Source organism: Lampetra planeri, chromosome 36 (assembly GCF_965212315.1).
Source record: "Lampetra planeri chromosome 36, kcLamPlan1.2.h2, whole genome shotgun sequence".
In the NCBI taxonomy this organism is placed as follows: domain Eukaryota; kingdom Metazoa; phylum Chordata; class Hyperoartia; order Petromyzontiformes; family Petromyzontidae; genus Lampetra; species Lampetra planeri.
Genome location: NC_136142.1, coordinates 10199922 through 10222849, shown reverse-complemented (window position 1 = coordinate 10222849; position 22928 = coordinate 10199922). Strand labels below are relative to the sequence as shown.

General features: G+C 52.0%; 2 protein-coding genes across 2 annotated transcripts in view; both read left to right on the top strand.

Annotated features, from left to right (window-relative positions):
- The window catches only part of IGSF21 (immunoglobin superfamily member 21), a 107920-nt gene that overhangs the window by 41248 nt on the left and 43744 nt on the right, over positions 1-22928 (top strand). The gene's annotated exons all lie outside the window — the stretch shown is intronic.
- Positions 15259-21259, top strand: LOC144730797 (uncharacterized). Its single transcript, XM_078611548.1, has 2 exons — positions 15259-16758; positions 20540-21259. The coding sequence occupies exon 1, from the start codon at positions 15378-15380 to the stop codon at positions 16362-16364; it is 987 nt and encodes a 328-aa protein (XP_078467674.1). The 5' UTR covers positions 15259-15377; the 3' UTR covers positions 16365-16758; positions 20540-21259.

Below are 22928 nucleotides of genomic sequence, written 5' to 3'. Positions count from 1 at the left end.
CGGAGCGGCTGCTGACCGACCAGGGAAAAAATTTTTCCGGCAAACTCCTCCAACAGGTCTGTGAGATCCTGGGAACGAAAAAAATTCGTACCTCTCTCTATCACCCGCAAACTGACGGGATGGTCGAACGTCTGCATCGAACCATCACGTCTATGTTGTCGCAGCAGGTTTCGGACTCACAGACCGATTGGGACTTGCAAATTCAAGGGGTCCTGGCAGCATACAGATTTGCCCCCCATGCTGCGACGGGATTTTCACCCTTCTTCCTCATGTATGGCCGCGAACCTGACCCACCTGTTCGGGCACAGCTGCAGATCCCCGCGCTGCTGGGAAAAACTAAATTGGCCGACCATGTTAAATTTAACCTTGCGAAATTGACTGAGGCACGGGATGCTGCCATGCTAAATTCCGACAGGCGTCAGAAAGCGAATGAGCGCCTCAGACAGGGTCGCGCGCACATGCTACAGTGGAAGCCGGGGGACAGGGCATGGCTGCACTGTCCCCCAGGTACCACTCGCGACCTCCTCAAAACTGGTGCAGCCGTGGTGGGACCCCGTCGAGGTGGTCGAGGTTTTGCGGCCTCAGTGCGTTTGCATCAAATGGGGGAAGCGCCGGTGGTTTGTGCACCCCTCTAGGCTGAAACCCTTCGTTGCGGTGCGAGGCCCCACTCCACACACGCGTGGCCAAACATGTGGGGGGTCGGCCGACTCAAAGGGTCCGTCTCTGCTGCTCTCGCCTGACGTGTTGCCGGCTGTCCCGCCCCCAGGTGCACCAGGAATGACGGGCTCCCGCCCAACAACCCCTACGGGGGATGCCGAGGGTCTCGCGACATCAAGCGCAGACTTCCTTCGAAATGGACAGCTGCCACCGGATGGTCCGCCATCCGGGGTTGCCCCGTGTGACGGGCCTGCTTGAAGGACGCGCGCAAGAATGCGCAGACTCTTGTGATGCACAAAAAGAAGAAATTTATTTTTATTTTTTATTTTCACGTGTATGGTTACTGTGCGCTGCGTCGGTGGTGTGCTCCTGGCACATTGTGTTGTGTTGTGTGTGTGTTGGGGGTTCCTTGCGATTTGTATATACGTTGCTTTTACGGAATTCGTATTTATTCGGGGGGGGTGCGTCGGGTTGTTTTCCCTTCGGGGTTTTCTGGTTCTTGTTGTTGTTCTCTTCGCGTTATGTTGAAAAATAGTGAGGCACACGCGCGGTCAGGGGGTAAATGCGCTTTTATTGTCGTTTTTTTTTGTATGTTGGCAGCCGGGACGGCTGCAAGCTATGCGGGGGGAGGGGGGGGGTGATGTAGGGGTGTTAGAGAGAGAGCCGTTATGCATGGCAGCTTATGGGAAACAAACACAGTGGGCGGGGCTACGTGAGTGCCCGGGGGGGGGGTGCTCTCAACGACGTCCGCACCAGGCAGCCCGGGGCCCCACCCCTCAGCGGGGGTGGAGTATAAAGGGCAGAGGTGGGACAAAGTCATTGTTATGCAAGTCCAAGTCGAGTCGCAAGTCATCAAATTCATGACTCGAGTCTGACTCGAGTCCAAGTCACATGACTCGAGTCCACATCTCATAGGTGGGACAAAGTCATTGTTATGCAAGTCCAAGTCGAGTCGCAAGTCATCAAATTCATGACTCGAGTCTGACTCGAGTCCAAGTCACATGACTCGAGTCCACACCTCTGATAAAGGGGGATGTGTCAGAGGGCTCGGGGCAGAATGTTAAAGCTAAACCAGTGAAGACCGAAGATCGTCTAGCTAGAGCCCTGGACTCCCCTGGGACGCCGCCCTTGTCAGGGCCGCGCAGGACCGAGCCAGCGGCGTGGTCCCGAGAACCAGAGCTAGTGCTCTGGGACTCCGGGTACCGTAGCCCGACTTACCAGTGTCGGGCCAGACAGCCTCCCCTAGCCCATTAGTGGAGGACTAGGAGGTAGGTCAGAGATAGCTAGCAGTGTATTCCCAGCTAGCCGGGTGAGGGGGCCGATACCCCCTCTAGTATTGTATGTCCACAGTTGTGACTACTTGTACGGAATAAATACGTGTGCCTCACCAACGGTGTCCAAGAGTCATCAACGGTACTTCACTAGTAACGAATTTGCACGTTTTGTTTACGTGACAAACCTTACTGATTGGCTGTGTCGGGTGGTCGCGTGTTTAATGACACATTTATATTTACACGATCTAACCCCCCAAAAAACCCTTCTATTATGGCTAATGGAGCCTCTTCGTTCTGTGGGCCCATGTTCAGATCCGGTAGCTTGGTGAGACTACTTTATCGGCGACGGGAAGAAAAAAAAACATCATCATCATCGCGGGCCGGGCCACGCAGAATCTCTCCACCACTCAACTGGCACGCCGCTGTGCAGACCCAAAGGCTCTGCGAGGTGGTGGTGCAACCTCCGGCATTGTGCCAACTCTGACTGTAACAAAGACAAACATCCCCCCCCCCCTTATAGCCCTAACAGACTGTTGGGGGGCAAGTGCAGTGAGTGAGTAGCACCTATGAGGGTCGGCACTGTGGCACACGAGGAGAGGTTGTGCATGTGGCCAGCCACCACGCTTTATGGCCAGCTTTGTTTGGCCAAAGTGCCGATGTTTATGCACCGCGATGGGTACTCGTTTATTTAAGGCCGAGTCGACCTAGGGGAGGCCCAGGACCAGTTGATATATTTGCCACTGTTGTTGGTCATGAGCGATCATCGACATCGGAGTCGTCGGGTTTGTAGGGCAGTGCGCTAGTCACTACACTACTCATCATCATCACAATCCATGGGTAGAGGTGTCCACTGCACATTTCGTCATTTGTTTCCACTTTTCTCTTCGTCTTGTGCCAATATCCTCAAGCAGTTCCGCGTCTTTCTGGCGCCAATCTCTTTACGTCGTCACCAAGCCATTCCCTGAGAAGTCTTCCTCTCTTTCCGGTTCCTTCCATTTTTCCGAACAGCACCACTGTTAATGTTCCTGTTGTTGTCCACCCTACTACGTGTGTCCCAACAGTGCCCAGTTTCCTTCTCATCACTGCCTGCATCATCACCAGGTTGCCTTCCTCTATGGTGTAGCCCTTTTCTCACTTCTACGTTAGTCACTCTTTGGGTCCAGCTTAGATGCAGCAGCAGTATAATTCTGTCGAAATACATTTCCAGTGCCAATATCTTATCTCTGTCAGTCTTTTATAATGTCCAAATCTCGCAGGCATTCAAATCTGTACTGAACACGCATGTTTATTAAGATGATCTGTTTGGTCATGTAGCTGACTTGCTTGCTTCTCCAGATGTTATTAAATCCTGTCACTACTCCTTTTGCTTTTGGGATTCTCGCTTTCATTTATTTTGTGCAGACGTTGTGTCATGTTAGTAGACTTTCCAAGTTTACAAATTCCTTTACATTCACACTTTTTTTCTGCTTTCTAGTCTTACTTCTTTCTTAATGGCCTCCCTTCCGAAGACCACCGTCTTTGTCTTTTCCACATTAATCCTCAGCCCTGCATCCTTTTCTGACTTATTCAGCAGTACAACACTTTCCTGCAGTACCACACAGTGTTTTTTCTTCAGATCTACATCGTCCGCGAATCTCAGGGTATTTCTTATTTCTTCTTGCACATATATTCCTGTGCCATTGTCCTGAATGGCATTCATCACTCTCGCCAACTATGGGACGATGTTGTTTGGTGATAGTGGATCCCCCAGTCCTAGACCTATTGTTTTTGGGAACCATTCTCTTATTTTCTGTCCCAACTTTTACTGCTGACTTTGACCTTTTACCTCTATCCTGCAGAATCTGTGTTAGTCTTTTCCCTACTCCATACGATCATCATGTTGCACATGTTATAGCTTTCTCAGTCGAATCGAATGCTTTCTGGAAATCTACGAAGCAGTTGTAAAGCACTATATCCTTTCTCTTTACTTTCTCTGCTATAAGTCTTCACATCAAGATTTGCTGCACCGTGTTCCTATTTTTCCTAAAACCGCCTGTTCGTCTGACAAATAATCCTCAGTCTGTGCTTTTAATCGACTTATAAGTATTATCATAAGTAAGTAATACTCGTATATATGACACCATTCACACAAGACCTCACAGCACTTTACAACACAATGCCAGTAAAAACCCTGAGCATTAGAACTAAGAGGAAAAAACCCTCTACACAGATGGGGATACGCAAGAGAAAATAAACGTGTTTTCAGACGAGCCCTTAAAACCTCGACTGAGCGTCCCTAACGGACTGGGGCAAGACAATTCCACAAACGAGGCGGCTGGTTACTGGACACCCTATCATCACCCATCGAATGCGGATTTGTCCTCAGTACCACTCGGGGTGCCCGGAGTTGGTGGAGCGAATTTTCCAGACAGGGGCAGCGTACGGTTTCAGCAGATCACTGATAAATAACGGAGCTAATGACCCCTCTCAGGGCCTTGGAGGCCAATACAAGAACTTAAAATTCGATATTCTATTTAGCTGGAAGCCAATGCAGGTGTAGCTACATCGCCGGATGTTGCTGTGTATGTGGCCTGCCTGGCAAAGGCACGCCATACCATGTACTGTCATCACGAACGCCACCGAGGGCGGATGCACTACCGGCCCCAGCGGAGCTCGAGGAACACGGACCGACAGCGACCAGTAGCCCCCCCTGTGCTGGGTGCAATGGCAGTCCTAGAGGATAGGGTGCAGGGGGGGTGCCGGCTTCGGGAACGGGGTTCCAAGGTGCCATGGGACTCTGGTTGACCCCGGAGGACACGTGACCGGGGGCGTCTACCCGAGGACCCCCAAAAGGGGGGCTGGGGGGACCACTTGTCCAGCAGAGATCCTTCTCGATGGTTTGAGGAGGTCGTGGCTAGGGGCGGAGTGAGCCCTGCTACGGGGGATAAAAGCGAGGCTCTCAGTGGGACCGGCTGCTGTTGTGATCCTGAAGAATCAAGGTGCAACTCCTCCGCTTGAAGACAAGACCGACACGGACTTTGACCCAAGCTTGGGTCCAGTCCATCGTAGCTACTCCCAGTATAGTTAGTGTAGTTAGCTTGGTGGACCACCACCATAGGTTAATATCTGGTGAAGGGGCAGTTACCCCTTTGTGTATAGTGTTGGTGTTAATAAATGTGTTGCCTCCAATGTTAAGCCTGAGTCTCCGTTTGAGCCCACTACACAGGGAACGAAGAAGAAGTGTGACTTGCTCATGTTTCCTCAGTCCACACAAAACCCCGGGGCAGCAGAGTTTTTGGACAAGCTGCAACCTCATTTAAAACATTCCGTGTCGCACCAACTGAACAGGGCGTTTTGATGAAATGAGAAGCATTGTGCCACCAACATCCAGCGTTTGGTGATAAATTATCTAATGCGTGAAATATTTCACAGGCGAAAGAAGGGGAAGACCTTCAGTCAGATTCCTTGCGTGATGCTCAACAAATATCTCTCAGGTGAAAGGAGGAGACCTTCGGTCAGATTCCTTGCATGACACTCAAACAAGTCAAGGCGGCATAGAAAAATTACCTCGGGGTTCTCGATACCTTTGATGATGATGATGTGATGTCAAGATCATCAATCATCATACTGAACCCATTTACTCGATTAAGCAGGTTGAGGGGAACCCGGCAACATGACCTCAGTTTTGTCACGGTTAAGTGTCAGGAAATTTGTATTCATCCACACCCTGACCCTGGAGAGACACTGAGACAGGACTGAAACAGTGGAATCAGTACCGGCTTAGTATGCAGATGTGTCGTCGGCATAAACATGATCATTCAGACCATGGTGACTGAAAATGCTCCCAAGAGGCAACATAGAGATGGAAAATAACAAAGAGCCCTAAAATCGACCTCTGGAGGATACCAGTGACGACTGGGCAAGTTTCAGATGTGTGGCCCCCTAACGTGTCAAACTGTTTCCGATCGGCCAGTGAGGCGATAGGCCAGGAAAGAGCTGCACCACTGATGCCAATCGGAGTCTCGAGGCTCTTGAGCAGACGGTATTTGAACACCACACTAAGATCCAACAACACCAGGCTCAAAAGTAAGCCCGAATCAGAGGTCATGAAAATATCATTGACCACCTTAACAAGCACTGTCTCAGTACTGTGCAGTGGCCTAAACGCAGACCGGAATGGCCCAAAGAAGTTGTGGTTTGTAAGATGTTCCTGCAACTGCTGAGCTACCACATGGTTCCAAGATTTTTGACAGAAACGGAAGATGTGAAATCGGCCTACAGTCTGACACAACATTGGAGTCGAGACCTGGCTGCTTTTAATTATGGTGAAATGGAAGCCAGTTTAAACGACACTGGCATGACTTCTGGGCCTGCCTGAGCTGACTTTCTTGGGTATCGTCACAAGTATGGATTTTGTCCACTCCTCTGGTATTTCATCTTCTCTCGATACTTGCTTGCTCGACAGACCTGTTCTTCACCTGAGGACGGCTGCTTGCGTTGTGGCCGAAACGTCGTGAGAATTATTTTATTATGTTTTGTTTTTATTATTTTATTATTTCCATTCTACGTGACTTTGCCGAAAGAACCAAGAAGATGAATCCCTGCAGTCACGAAAGCTTTAAATCGAAACTTGCTTGCATAGTTTGTGGATTGATATGATAAGTTCCTTCACTCCGGCTTTCATACTTTTTCCGCTTATGCCGCCCGCTCCTTTCTCCGCTTATGCCGCCCGCTCCTGGACTTTTTCTTCACATGTCTTATTGACTTTTCCACTTCTTCGTACAAGACGCTATCATTTTCATTATCCCTCGGTGGTGGGGACATCTTTTCCAGTTCATCCAGCAGCTTTGTTCTCTTGACCCGTATCCTGATACAAATCACTGCAATACTCAGTCCACCTCTTTGTTGTCTCTTCTTTGTCCACCAAGATCTTGCCGTCCTTGCCTTTTATCACCGTTTTCCTCGGCTGCCACTTCCTCTTTGTGCTCTTGACTCGTTTGTGCACCTCTCTTGGTCTTGTATTCTCCAGCGCAATATTCAATGTCACTACGTTGCCTTTCCAGTCACCCCTGCTCATCATTTCTTGCCGATGTCCTAACCTCATTGCATAGCTACTTGTACTTATTGCCATCTTATACGATTGCTTTATCTTTCATCTTATTTTTCATCTTTTCCTCTCTTTTAGTTCCAAGGTTTTTTCAGTTATCCATTTTCTTCTGGGTTTTACAACTAATGGTGGTGCTGCTAGGGGCGGCCCGAGACGGGCTGCCAGCAACTGGTGCCCCCCTAAGGTGATGCATGCAATCGGCACCCGACCCCAAAATCCCAAGGGCAGATCTAGGCTGAGGTTTTTTGGTAAACTGGGAAACTTGTTGCCCCTATGTTCCGTTTAATGTATTTGTAAGAGAATTGTTTTTAAATAGAGACATAATTATTTGGTTTGTCTGTCCATTTACCTATCTAACTGATATTTTTGAGATCAGATTAAATAGAGACACACGACATTTTCAGAAAAGATTTGTACACGACAGCTAGACGATATTTAAGTCCGATTTACGCTATTTATTTTTGCCTTAAATAAAATACTTTAAGTGAAGAAATTCTAAGAAACGTTGAGAAATTAATTATAATTCATATTCCCTCGAATTTGGCGCCCCACTTAACTTGGCACCCGAGGTGACCGCCCCAGTTTGCCTATAGGGATGGGTGGCCACCCCTGCGTGTTGCTACTACTGCTTGCTCCACGATCTCCTTCAGTGTTAGAGCCTTGCTGTCGACGCTAAGGTGTTGTATTCCCCCCCGCCCCCTGATTCCACTCGACATTTCCTAATTCGTATTTCCACACCTCTCTCTTGGCCTCCTAGTTATCTGTGTTCCTCTTCTTCTCATATTGCGTTCTGGGTATATACGTTTTAGTTTGAGCCGTAAGTTGTGCAGTACCAAGCAAGCCGTGGTCTGACACATCGGTTCCAAGGGATGTTCTGCATAGTCGAACCGATGTCTTCCAGCCTCTGTCGATCATTACCAGAGCTATCATATTCCTTTTGTTTCAACTTAGTATTACATCCTAGCATGTCATGTCTCGAAGCAAATTCTTGCACAGTTTCCCACTTCTTTCATTCTCTCTCCATATCCGTTCCTTGTGCACGATGCATTCCCATCCAGTGTTATCCTTCCCAATATTGGCATTCCAATCTCCCAGAATTGTCCTAATATCTTTGTGAGGCAGTTCCTTTCAAGTGCTTTTCCAGCGTTACGTAGATTTCTTCAGTGTCATCATCTGTGCCGACTGATGCTGTTGCATACATTTGGACGATGGAGATATTTAGGTGTTGCCCATTAAATCTCGCTACAATTACCGTCGGACTAACCGGTCTGTCTCCACATAATGATGCTTTGGCTTTCACGCTCAACAAGAGCCCCAACTCCTTTGGTGTGCACTTTATCATCCCATGACCAGATGACTTCACCCCCCATTTATCTCCCTCATTCCTGTCCATCGCATTTCTGCAAGTCCTAGTACGTCGTGCTTGGTATATTTCCATTTCCTTTCTTCGCGGCTCTTAACTGCCCCATTGCCCACAGCGTTCTCACACTCCACGCCCCTGACTGTGGTGTCCTCATTCGCCATTCTCAGCCTCTTCGTTCTTTTGGGAAGTTGGCCGCTTTCTTTCCTAACGGCTGTCATAGCTGCTGCTGCTACTGCTGCTGCGTTGCCAGTAGCAAGTTTTTCAACCCAATCCTGCAGGGCTGCTCGTCTGGGAGACGCGGACCTTGTTGATCCAAGCCGATGTCCTAGCCGGTATTCTTCTTCTTCCTCTTCCGCTTCCTCTTCTTTTTCTTCTGTGGGAGTCACGTGGCATTGTATTTACTCTCCGTTTTTTTATTTTTCTTCACAGCCGAAGTATCGGTACCACGCTTTTCAGCCCCCAACCCCTCCCTCCTTTTTTATCCAGGCTTGGGACTAGCTCCAGATATCCACTGCATTGTGGACAGTCACCCCCGAGGCACAGTTACTACTCAAAGACAAAGAACCCCCAAACTCTACCGAGCAGCATAGTCTGTCACAGACCGTTGGGGCAAGTGCTGTTAGCAAGTGCCTATGAAGGCACGCAGGAGGGTTGTGGGTGGCCAGCACCAACGCCCCCACCTGCCTTTTCGTCTGCCCAGTGCTAATGTTTGTGTAGTGACTGTACCTGTCACTGTGTGGTGCCGGAACTTGCGAAGTCACGGCCGGTAATGTTGTCATTGCGGGCAGCCCGGGTTGCGGGCTGCAGTTCCAACACTAGCGGTGGTTGGGTGAGCGCGGATTAACGCGGAGGTACCGCAAACAGAGTGCGGTGCCGGCTCCCAGTGAGGGAGAGAGAGGCAGTGTCAGCCAGCCAGGGTGACTCTGGGGCATGACTCTCTGGCTGACCTGTGGACGGGGGCCGAGGGGCGGTTACGTGGTCCCGGAGAGCTCTCGGGAACATTCGAGAAGGAGCTCGAGAAGCCTGGAATGTGGGTGGGGCTGAGGGCGGAGCCAGCCCCAGCCCGTGAGCATAAAAAGATAACTCTGTGAGGAGCTCGGGGTTCTTCAAGTGTCGGTGTTCGAAGATCCACGTCGGGGAGAAGAAGTCTCTCGCCACGCGGTCCGGGACCCAGCTTGTGGTCCGGACCGGGATAGCGAACCGTGTCTAGTTCTGCCGTAGCGTGGTTAGATGGGCATTCGAGACCCGAGCGTAGGTTGTGTTATGTTCGTGTTGTTGTGTGAATAAATAGTGTTGCTACCAAGTTATCGTCTGCGACTCAGTTGGACTCAATACAAACAACACTGCAGGCGGGTACTAATTTTTGTTGTTTGTTTAAGGCTGAGTCGACCTCGAGAAAAAGGTCCAGGATAGGTTCAAATATAATATGGCCGACGTTTCGGGGGTGCCGACTGGGCCTTTCTTGAAAGCACGTAACGCGTGAAAATGTATCGCATATTATACATTCCCCTTGAAGGCTACGGCGTTATATTACTGACAGGCGTTCGTGTAGTTGAGTATTTGCTCATGCACGACTCCTGACGCAGCAGCACCACCACCAAATAATTGGATGAATATATCACGGTCGTGATATAATAAGTCACAGAGCCTTGGCATTAGTAATAAAACAACGTTTGTTGTGTCCATGAGCCTTTGGCCACCAAAGAATGGTTTTATCACTCTACTAGAGAGGGTGGCAAATGCTAACAAAGATATATATTTAAATCGCGTTTTATCTCTCCGAATCACAGATGTCTCGGATAGCAAGGGTCAGCATGGGCGCAGCTGCTTTGAGTAGATTTTTCATTAGAAGGCTGCCCGAGCTATTGTGTAGAATAGACTGCTTGTGATAGGGAACATCCACGGGATATAGACAGTGAATAGGAGCCGTGTCTTTAGACGGTGAATAGGGGCCGCATCGCACGGCGTTGTGCCATGAGATTCCTGCTCATAGTGGACAAGGCTCATGGTGGACACCGCCCATGGTGGACACCGCCCATGGTGGACAGTTTATGGTTGAAAACTCGGGCAGTCTCCACTGCTCGTGGTGGACACTGCCCATGGTGGACACTGCTCGTGGTGGACATTGCTCATGGTGGACACTGCCCATGGCGGACAATTTATGGTTGAAAACTCGGGCAGTCTCCACCGCTCATGGTGGACACTGCCCATGGTGGACATTGCTCATGGTGGACACTGCCCATGGTGGACAGTTTATGGTTGAAAACTCGGGCAGTCTCCACCGCTCATGGTGGACACTGCCCATGGTGAACACCACTCGTGGTGGACATTGCTCATGGTTGACACTGCCCATGGTGGACACCGCTCGTGGTGGACACCGCTCGTGGTGGACATTGCTCATGGTGGACACTGCTTATGGTGGACACTGCTCGTGGTGGACACCGCTCGTGGTGGACACCACTAGTGGTGGACATTCGCCACACCAAGTGGCCGGGTCGTTAAAATCGTATTTTCTTGTTTTTAATTACCGGTAACATCGTAAAACCAAATGAAAACTGGTTACCGTCATAACCGGTTTTTGCCACATAAAATACAAGTGCCTGGCAATATACATAACGCGTCCATGTTTTTGATTGAGAAAAAAACGAATGCAGCAGCCACGGTGGTGTAGTGGTGGTGGTGTCGTGGTGGTGTAATGGTGCAGTGGTGGTGGTGTAGTGGTAGTGTAGTGGTTGTGGTGTAGTGGCGGTGGTGTAGTGCTGGTGGTGTAGTGGTGGTGTAGTGGTGGTGGGGGCAAGTGCTGTTAGCGAGCAGCAGTGCCTATGAAGGCCGGCATGGCACAGGAAGGGTTGGTTGGTAGCCAGCACCACGCCCGGCCGCCTTTGTCTCCCCAAGTGGCGATCGTTATACACTGCACCAGATATTTATTTGAGGCTGAGTCGACCTACATTAACAAAGACTAAGACCCCCCTCTCTCATATAGTCTTTTAACAGACTGTTAGGCTATGTGCTGTTAGCCATCACATGAGCAATGCAACACATACCCACGCACACATACATAAACACACTGATAATCCAACACATACCCACGCACACATATGTAAAGACAGTGCGTATGTAAAGACAGTATGCGGACTAGCGGTCACGAGCGGTAATTACGGGTGTAGAGATAATATAGAAGGCTAGCGGTCATAAATGGTAATAACAGGCGAGGTGACAGAGAAGGGAACGATCTGGAATCTCCAGGAAGGTTCGGGAACTCACCAGAGAGTTAGATATGTAAGAGCGATGGCCAGGGGTGGAGCGTTGGCCACACTGGGAATAAAAAGGGGTGAGAATCAAGGTTCTAGACTGCTGTGGAAGTCGGGGTCGTCACGGTCCGGGAGCGCTGTTGTCACGTCGGTCGTCGCTGTCTTCGGTCATCACTGTCTTCGCGCCGTCGCTGTCTTTGCGTCGTCGCTGTGTTCAAGTCATCATTTTGAAGCGACCGACCAAAATAAATAAACCCTTTACAATCCGTGTGTCCGAGAGTCGTTACAACTGGTATCAGAAGTGCCTGCATCAGTATGTCAAAATATACAAGAAAAAAATAACCTACCTGAATCGACTTCGGATGAGGGAGAAGATGAGGAGGAGACCCCCCTCCAAGCAGTCCCAGGAAATGGGGTCTCGGTCTACGAACCCGTGGGTGTAAAATAAGCGGCGGCAGTGGTGGAAAAAGAGGGAGCTGGTTGCAACAGCCACAAACCACGAAGGGGTGGTGTGAGGTGGCAGGATGGTTCCTCACGGCCGTCGCGCATCTCTCCCTGCAATTGGGCGCAGCTGCGGAAAGTAGGGGAGCCGCGGAGAGTGCACTGCAGGTCCCGGTGGATGGGACGGGACGAACGGCAGCTGCCATCATTTGCGTGGTGGAGCCCGCGCGAACGGCGGCTGCCATTGCCCCCATGGCGGAGCCCATGCAATCACTGGCCTCCATTTCTCCCACGGTGGAGGCGGCGTGATCGACAACCGCCATTTCACGGGTGACCCAGGTGGCAACGGATCAGCTCCGTCTCTGGTGACGCAGGGGAGAGCAGCGGACCGGCCAAGACGAATGCCTCCCGTTAGGGAGTTTGTTGCAGCGGGGGGTTACTGGGCCACTTTCACCCAGAGATTTGAGGAGGCATATTTATCAACAGGGTCAATGGAGGATGAAGCTCTGAGGGCCTTGCCGACTGCGCTTGATGACGGCGCCCTTGCAGCATACCGAGCCATTCCTGAGGACATGAGGGCCACCCTTCAGCAGGCATAGAAGGAGATGGTGGCCGTCTTTGTCCCGCCATCCAGCACATGCAAGAAGTCCCTGCAGCGGAGGTGGGGGGAGGCCGAGATGCTCCTCGCTTACCACAGCGTGCTGATGGTGCTGGGGCAGGCAGCGTACCCACGTATGGATCAAACGGTACTGGACTCTTTGGCCATGGAAAATATGCTGGTGTTGGCGCAGGAGATGGGGGTCGTGCTGTGGGTAGCTGGGTTTGACGGCAAGGCTGGGTTTGACGACGAGGGGAGACCTCGCGACAGCCTCGAGACTGGGGGCGACGGGAGGAGGCGACTCCTCAGCAGGAGACACCCGCCATCGCCTGCTTCATGTGTCGACAACCAGGAGCGATGCCCGACCAACGACGGCATCGTCGAGATCCACCCTTCCGCCGACCCCTCCACAGCCCCGGCAGGCAAGTCGCGACACACCAGACACCTGGGCCAAACCACATCACGCATCTAGGGCATCCCGTGTTCCAAGCGTAATTTTCACCCCACATTGGGAGTGGCCGGCTCCATCGATAGACACAGGTGCCTCAGCTACTATTATCTCGGAGTGGATATATGAGATGTTACCATCAAGGGGCCGTTGCGTTACGCTGGTGTGGAATGCGTGTGTTGCAGCTAACAGAGGGAGGATGGGAATCGTAGGGCAGGTAGGGGCTTGCATAAAGATTGGGGAAATTGAAATGTCGGGCCTGTGTTGATTTCAAAAACACTGGCAGTACCTTGTCTGTTTGGCACCGACTTTTTTAGTAAAATGCCTCTTAAGATTCTGACGGACCAGAGATGCATCGAAATGCTGTTAGGGCAGCGATTGTGGTTTTTGGAAGCCAGTTATGAACGTAACAGTTCAAGCCCTGGTGAATGAATTGGTAAAGATTCTGCCAGACACGCAAATGTTGGTCCCTTTGCATTACCACAAATGCTTATATTTGGCCGACCCCAATGCGGGAGTCCTCCTTACTCCGTCCAACACAGCGACCCGTGGGCTTACGCTGGGGGGCGTGCAGACCATCCTGCGGATGAGCCAGGAGCCATTTCTGCAAGTGTTAAATATGGGTGCGGGGATGGCTGTGGTCCAGGCGGGTACTGTACTGGTCCACGCAACGGCTACATGTTTTCGAGGCTGTGGACTCAGCTGCGGTGGATGTCGCAGGTGCGGTGGAGGAGGGAGCCGAGTCAAATTAGTTGAATGGGGCATGGGCTGATAATTGGTGCAACGAGATTCTGGATTTATCTGATGCGCAATGGGCGAATTGTGGTCATTGCTACGGCAATTTTCGGATATTTTTAGCAAGGGCAAGTTTGACATTGGTCATACCTCGCTGCTGCAGCACCATATTTATACGTGCGACGCAGCTCCTATTCGCCAGAACTCATACCGTTTGAGTCCAGTAGAAAAGGTGCATGTGCAGCAGGCAGTGGAGGAAATGTTGGCGGCTGATATAATTTCACTGTCAAACAGCCCTTGGGGAGCCGCTGCGGTATTGGTGAAAAAATCAGATGGGAGTTTAAGATTTTGCATTGATTTCCCTCATTTGAATAAGGTCTCGGTGGCAGATGTATATTCGCTTCTGCATATGGATGATTCTCTGGATGCATTGTCAGGCACTCGTTTTTTTTCAACATTGCATTTATTGTCGGGATTTTAGCAATTACTCCTGGATGAGTCATCTAAACCACAGACTACATTTTGAACACCTCATGGACTGTATCAATTAAATTGTCTTCCTATGGGATTTAATTCGGCGCATGCCACATTCCAGGGACTTATGGAGTTGGTCCTAGCAGGTTTGAAATTGGACTCATGCCTCATTTATTTGGACAATATCATTGTGTTTGGTCGCACATTCGAAGAACATTTGCAATGGTTGCGAGCAGTTTTCTCAAGAGTACGTTCGGCTAATCTGAAATCTAAGCCTCTAAAATATCATCTGTTACAAACCTCGGTACGATATTTGGACCACATTGTAAGCGCTTCTGAAATAGCTACAGACCCAGACAAAACGGAGTGCATACATGATTGGCCAACCCTGAAGACTGTGGAAGAGGTGCACAGTTGTGCTGGGTTTGCTTCTTACTACCGATGGTTCGTTCCACAGTTCGCGACAGTTGCAAAACCCTTGCATGCCCTGACTGCTAAAAACAGAAGTTTAAATGGGGTGAGGAGGAGGAGGCTGCGTTTGTTGCGCTTCGCAATCACCTCTCCAATGTGCCCCCCCTTGAATATCCAGATTTTTCCCTGCCGTTCATCCTAGTGTAATGACAGCCATAGAGGGTTCACGTGGGGATTGGCTTGCCGGTCCTGCTTGTAGCCAATAAGGGTTGAGATAGGGACCATGGCCCACGCGTGATCACGACAGGTCATCAGGAGTGATTGGCCTAGCCATTCGGGGCCCCAGCTAATGGGGAGCCGGATGAGGGGCGTGGTCCCGGGATTGACAGGGAACCATCGAGAATGGTCGAAGCTGTCCATGAACGATTGGCTGGGGGAACCACGTGACGAAGGTATTAAGAGCGAGTGAGAGAGAACGATCGGGAGCAGACTGAAACTGACAAGAGCAGGGTCACGGAGAGTGAGTGAGCAAAGTGTATTGTGGAGTGGAAATAAAAGGACTGATTCCGAAGCCGTCTCCCGAAGGATTATTACATTGGTGTCAGAAGTAATTCTGCGACTGTTTGGACGATTGTCAAGATGTCTAAGCACCTCAGAAAAAAGAACTTGCCCGTGCCTCTATCGGAGGAAGAGGTCGAGACGGATGAAGATGAGCTGTTGGGAGCTACAGCCCTGGTGCTGCCGGCTGATGACGCTCGCCTCGACGCCTCTCAGCGTCGACCGGGGGAGAATGCAACCACCGCAGGACCGAGAGACGAATGGCGGCTGATGGCGGAGCAGATTGAGTCGTTGCGCGCAATTCTGCTAAGCCTGGTGACCGCGGTGGCGTCCTCACCAGCCGTGGGTCACCAGATCGCCGATCAGCTGGACGCCGCGGGAAGGGGTCCTGCTATGGAAGCGGGACCCGCCATTGCTCCTGCCACGCGGGAGGACGCCATCGTCTTGGGTGGGGCGGCTGCGCAGGAGTCGTCGGTTGCCATTTTGGGCGCGCCTACCACCACGCGGCCGCCGGACGCCATTTTGTCTGCACCGAGCGGAGAGCGGGAACGGCAGCCGGAGACGCCCGCGGCACGCGCCTGCCACCGCGGACATCGCCTTCCACAAATTAAAGAATTTATCGCCGGGGGCGATTGGAGTGCTCTTACGTGGCGCTTCGAGTCAGCTTTTAGATCTGTCAAGTGGACGGAGGAAGAAGCGCTGGGAGCACTACCTACGCTGCTCGATGATGTGTCTCTGGGAGTCTTCCGCTCCATCCCGGCGTCCAAGAAGAAGACACTGCGGGATGTGTTCACAGAGATGGCGGAATTTTACGACCCGGCGACATCGGCCACCAGAAAATTTATGTCGTGTCGCCGGGCACCGGAGGAATCGCCGTTGGCCTATCGGGGGACGTTGATGGCGATGGCCATGGCCGCCTACCCCGACGCAACGGCCGAGCATTTGGATCCACTCATCCTTTCCCGCATGCTGGAGTTGTCTCAGGAGCTCAACATCTCTCTACCAGTGTGCGGCCACGAACCGCTTTCATCGCGGTGGGTGGCGCTGCTGCCTGGACGCAAAGTTTAATATCGAGCGGTGGGACCAGATGGCGGCGTGGATGGGGAAACCCGAGATCGACGGGCCGCCTCTGGGGTGGTCTCCGCGACTGGTTTTCCACTGCTCCGACGACTCGGGCGACGACGACATGCTGGCTGCTGCTGTCCCGCATAGGATTCCGGGACGGCGGCTGCGCGACCAGCGGGGCGACTACACGGGCCGACCGCGTGCGAGGGCCGGGTCGTCCGACCACCGGCCGACGTCGGCCGCGTGTTTTAAGTGCAGCAGACGGGGCCACTTCGCCCGTGACTGCCGCTGCCGACCTCTGCTGTCGCCTCCTCCGCCAAGGGGACCTCCATCTCATCTACCTGCTGCGGAGCTGCAACAACCTCGGGCGAGTCGGCACAAATCGGACACCCGGCAGGTCGTGTCACATCACTCATCCACTCGCACTCATTCTTACACTCCTAAGGATAATTTTACTTCTCCTGCTCCATTGACACGCTCTGCTACACAGTGGAAGAAATTGGCTCGCAGGATTGTGGCTGCGGCGTCGGGCTCGTCGACGGTACGCGGTACCATCGACGGCGTTGACGTCCGTATCTTGGTGGACACTGGCGCATCGGCTACCATCATTTCGGATGTAATTTTTCATTTGTTGTCCATTCCTGCGTCGAGAATACGCAAGGTTAATGATGCGTGTGTTGCCGCCAATGGGGGGAGCATGGGTATCTGCGGACAAGTGGATGTGAGCATCGCTATCGGAAATATTGCCGCCGCAGGACCTGTGTTAATTTCTCGCTCGCTAGCTGTTCCATGCTTGTTGGGTACGGATTTCCTGCGCCGGATGTCGTTGCGAATACGGGTCGACCAGGACTGTTTGGAAATGCCGGGGGGTCGTAGGATGGCGTTCCTGCCTTCCCTGCTGGCCAAGGCGCCTACAGGTAACGCAGTTACTGCTGTAGTTGCGGCTACGGTGGAGGTTCCATCGGGAGCGCAAATGCTTATTCCGCTACGTTACCGAAAACCACTTCAAATGGGAAGGGGTGCGAAAGGCGTGCTATTATCTCCATCGAATTCCGTATCGAAATCTTTTCTTTGGCGGCGGCACAAACGATCGTGCGCCCAGGCCAGGCACCTTTCATACAGGTCTTGAATGGGGGACCTGATCACGTTGTTGTTCCGGAGGGATCGGTGCTGGCTAACGCCACTACCGATTTCGCCTCTTGTGAAAAACCGCCGTGCGCTCGGATGCCCGCGGATGGGCCTCCGCATGATCGTTCACAAGAATGCTGGATCGCGAATTTATGCGGAGAGAATTCTTCCTTTTCAAATGAACATAGGAACGCCTTGCGTTCGCTGTTGCTGCAGTACGCTGATGTGTTCAGCAGAAATGATTTGGACCTCGGCCGCACATCGCTTTTGTCGCACCATATTGAAACCGGTGCGGCGCCTCCTGTCTGTATGCACCCTCACCGCATGAGCCCGGCGGAAAGGGAACACGTGCGTGGGGCGGTAGATGAATTGCTGGCGGCGGATATTATCTCGCCATCCAACAGCCCTTGGGGCGCGCCCGTCGTTTTGGTTAAGAAAAAAGATGGTGGTACGAGGTTTTGCGTTGATTTCCGCCGGTTGAACAAAATCTCGGTAGCGGACGCGTACCCCTTACCGAGGATGGATGACTCATTGGATGCTTTATCGGGTGCTAAATTCTTTTCCACCCTTGACCTGTCCTCGGGCTTCTGGCAGCTTCCCCTCGATGACGAGTCAAAAGCCAAATCGGCATTCCGCACGCCGCAAGGCCTCTTTGAATTTAATCGGTTGCCGATGGGCCTGAACGCGGCTCCGGCCACGTTTCAGCGGCTCATGGAATTGGTGTTGGCGGGACTGCAGTGGGAAACGTGCCTCATATATCTAGACGATATAATTGTCTTTAGCCGCACGTTCGAGGAACATCTCCAACGCCTTGAGACAGTTTTTCAAAGAATGCGTGCGGCTGACCTTAAGTTTAAACCGAGGAAATGCCACCTCCTGCAACACTCCGTCCGTTACCTGGGTCATATTGTCAGTTCGGATGGTGTATCCACTGACCCTCTGAAAACGAAGTGTGTACGTGAGTGGCCCACACCCACTTCAGTGGGTGATGTTCGGCGGTTTATTGGATTCGCTTCCTATTATCGCCGCTTTGTTAAGAACTTTGCGACGTTGGCAAAAACCATTACACGTTCTGACTGGCAAAAATCAAAGGTTTAAATGGGGGGCGGAGGAAGAAAGTTCCTTTATGGCACTTCGGGACCACCTCGCCACGGCGCCTACGTTAGATTACCCAGATTTTTCACAGCCGTTCATCCTTGATACGGATGCTAGTGATATCGGCATTGGGGCCGTTTTGTCGCAACGTAAGGACGGGGTTGAGAGGGTGGTGGCGTATGGCAGCAGGGTTCTGTCCCCTGCGGAAACGCGATATTGCGTGACAAGGCGGGAACTTTTGGCAATTGTCCATTTTGTTCGATTGTACCGACCGTACCTGTATGGACGGAAATTCCTGGTCCGCACTGATCATGCGGCTTTGCAATATTCCCTCAAATTGGATCAGCCGTCAGGCCAATTGGCCCGGTGGTTGGAATCGTTACAGGAATTTTCCTTCGATATAACATACCGAAAGGGGGCCCATCATGCGAACGCTGATGCGCTCTCAAGGCTGCCGCCCGTTCCTCCGTGCACTTGCCTGATGGGCACGCACCGCTGCGCCACACCGCCCACGTCGCCCTGCCCGGTTATGGGGGCAATAGCGAATGAGGACGACGCAGGGGCGAAAGCGAAGGAGGAGGACCAGCAGGTGTCGGTGGACACCGATGATACCTTACGGCTGCCGCACGTGGTCTGGTTGCGCGAGCAGGAGGCCGATGCCTCGCTACGTAAATTGGTTGGGAAACAGAAATCGCAATTGGCGGGCTGGAAGTGGCAGATGTTCCGGGGTAAGTCGGGATTGCTAATGTGTACCGACGGGGTGTCTCACCGACCACGCTTGGTGGTGCCTACTTCACTTCGCTACGACCTGCTCCGTGCTCTGCACGCTGATAAGTTGATGCACCTCGGCGTCCAAAAGACTGTGGCCGCGATGCAAAAGGATTTTTTCTGGGCCGGTATGACGGCGGACATCAATGATTTTGTCCGCTCGTGCCATGATTGTGCGAAGAGGAAGCCGCCTCGGAACCACTATGTACCACCGTTGCGTTCCATTGAAGTGTCCCGTATCAACGAATTAGTGGCTCTCGACATTCTGGGGCCGTTTCCCCCGTCGGCTAGGGGCAATAAATACCTTCTGGTCGGGGTGGAATATTTTTCTCGATGGCCGATGGCCTGGCCTCTGCCCGACCAAACGGCAGCGTCCATCACCGACGCTTTCTTGAACGGGTATGTCATGGACAAGGGGGCACCTGAAAGGCTGCTCACAGATCAAGGCCGGAATTTCTCCTCTAAATTGCTTAGGGAAGTTTGTGACGCGCTAGGTACAAAGAAAGTTCGCACCTCCCCATACCATCCACAAACAGTTGGTATGGTGGAACGATTCAACCGTACCCTTTCCGCTATGCTTTGTCACACGGTCAGTGAAAAGCAAACCGATTGGGACTTGCACATACCAGGCGTCTTGGCGGCATACCGCATGGTTCCGCACACGTCCACGGGATACTCACCGTTTTTTTTGATGTATGGCCGTGAAAATGTTCCACCCATCGATGTGCAACTGGGTACGCCGAGTAAACAACCGTCCCGCTCCCTGCCTGACCACGTGCGTGACTCGCTTGAACGAGTAACGGAAGCGCGAGAGGCTGCCCAGTGTGCGACGGCCCGTGCTCAGGCAAGGAACGAACGGTACGCGCGTCGATCGCATACTCGCATGCCTTGGTCAGTGGGAGACCTGGCGTGGCTCCACTGCCCCCAGGTACCGGCGGGCACATCCCCTAAACTGCACAGGCCATGGCGGGGGCCTGTGACGCTCGTAGATGTTCGGAACTCGCAAAGTATCCGCGTTCAATATGGCAAACGTCGGTGGTATGTTCATTCCTCGCGACTTAAACCCTATGTTGACGCGCGTGTCGGTCCTTCATCCCCAATAGCTGACCTGCCGGGTTCTGCTGGGCCGACTACGCCGCTTGACACGCCCGTTGATCCCAGGGGGGACTGTGTTGTGCCTCCTGCAGATGAACAGGTTCTGAGGGCTGAGGAAGCCCCCGCTGCCCCCCCTCCAACGGGGCCCGCCCTGGACGTGACCAAGCACCAACAACCGACTTCTTCTTCGAGCCTGCCACCTCCTGTCCATCCGGAAGCAAAGCGACCTTGCGCTGGGAGCGGAGAGGGTCCCGCGTCGCGTACGCGGTCGAAATCTCTTTCGTTTCGTTAACGTTTGATCATTCGCTGATTCCCTGTCGTTACCGCGCTGCAGGGGCGCCCTAATGTATGTTGTGATTTTTTTTTTATTATTATGGGTGACTGTTTTAAATGTTGTTAGGCGCGGGAACACCGGTTCACCCTCAAATTGTTAAACGCACCTTGGTGCCCTAATAAGATGTTGCGGAATTGGTTCTTCACCCTTTTCCCAGCCGAGACGGCTACATTTTTTCACCGGGGGGGGGGGGGGGGGGTGATGTAATAACAGCCATAGAGGGTTCACGTGGGGATTGGCTTGCCGGTCCTGCTTGTAGCCAATAAGGGTTGAGATAGGGACCATGGCCCACGCGTGATCACGACAGGTCATCAGGAGTGATTGGCCTAGTCATTCGGGGCCCCAGCTAATGGGGAGCCGGATGAGGGGCGTGGTCCCGGGATTGACAGGGAACCATCGAGAATGGTCGAAGCTGTCCATGAACGATTGGCTGGGGGAACCACGTGACGAAGGTATTAAGAGCGAGTGAGAGAGAACGATCGGGAGCAGACTGAAACTGACAAGAGCAGGGTCACGCGCGGACGGGGGCTCGGGGTGCCACGTGCGCGGTGGGGACTTGCGTAGTCTGTCCTCTCTCCATTGTCTGCCAGCAACGGAGAGTGAGTGAGCAAAGTGTATTGTGGAGTGGAAATAAAAGGACTGATTCCGAAGCCGTCTCCCGAAGGATTATTACACTAGACACAGATGCCAGTGACCTAGGCATAGGGGCTGCCCTGTTTCAGGTGAAAGGTGGGGTTCAAAGGGTTATTGCGGAGCAGGGGTATTGTGTTACCCGGCGGGAACTTTTTTCCATGGTCTACTTTATCCAACAGTACAGGCCTTTCTAGATTCTAAGCTTTCGTGACTGCAGGAATTACCCTTTGGTTCTTTCGGTAAAGTCACATAGAAATAAAATAAAATAAATAATAATAGAATACAACGTTTTGATTGCAACACAAGCAACCATCACCAGGTAAGAATTAATGAGAAAACAAACATTTTACTACAATTGTTTTCTTAAACTTCCTATTTCTCTCTCTAAATTTTGCCGTGCTTGTTAGTTTGTAAGTCCATTGTCTCTCCTCCGGCCGCTATGGGCAGGAATTCCACACAACTCTCTCATTGTTCTCTACCCCAATTCCCCCCCCCCCCCCTTTCTCTGCCCCACCCCCCTCTCTCTATTTAAGGCCTTGACACAGAGGCGTTGTCTTTCTGTTTGTCTATGTGTGTGTCTCTCTCTGTGTGTCTCTCTCTGTGTGTCTCTGTGTGTGTCTCTCTCTGCTGGTGTGTCTGTCTATGTGTCTTTGTGTCTGCGTTTTGTCTCTCTCTCAAATTTAGCAATCTTTGGAAGAACGTAATCAACCAGGTAGTGTGTTGACTGTTGTGTTAGCCGAATCTCTGTGTTGTATTGCATTATATTTCTAATTTTACTATGTTTGTTTTCTCATTCATTCTTACCTGATGATGGTTGCTTGTGTTGCAATCGAAACTGCGTATTCTATTATTATTTAATTTATTTTCTTTCTACGTGACTTTACCGAAAGAACCAAAGAGTACAGGCCTTATCTATACGGCGGGGAGTTCGCAATCCGCACGGACCATGCGGCCCTGCAGTATTCCCTACTAGTAGACCAGCCTTCCGGCCACCTGGCTGGAGATACCTCAGGAATATTCCTTTCGCGTATTCTATCGGAAGGGCTTAAGGCACTGCAATGTGGATGCACTATCTCGGTTGCCTCAGGAAGAACGGTGTGCATGTGTGTCCGGCGCGGGCGGTGTAAACCTCCTGCAGCTGGGTTGCCACAGGTCGTAGCAGCACTAAGTAATGCAGAGCCAGCCGGAGTGGTCACGCCTACGAATAACACCTTGGGGCTCACACGTGGAATGGGGGCAACTGCAGATGGAGGACAGCTCCTTGTTAACTTTGCGGCACCGCGCGGAAACAAATCGCGACAACCCTACCTCTTCGGGAGTCTCGGGGTTTGTTCTCCGTGAAGGTCTACTAATGAGATGGGACGAGGTCTCACAGCGTCGATGGCGAGTGGTCCCCACTTCCCTACGGGGTAAGCTGACGTGGGCGGTACATGACAACAAATTATTGCACCTCGGGCATTGGAAAACGTTGTTGACCTTGCAACGAGACTTATTGGCCGGGAATGTTGTCCAAT

What these genes read in the sequence shown, in the direction of transcription:
- LOC144730797 (XM_078611548.1), top strand. Translation starts at nt 15,378, where the DNA reads ATGTCTAAGCACCTCAGAAAAAAGAACTTGCCCGTGCCTCTATCGGAG.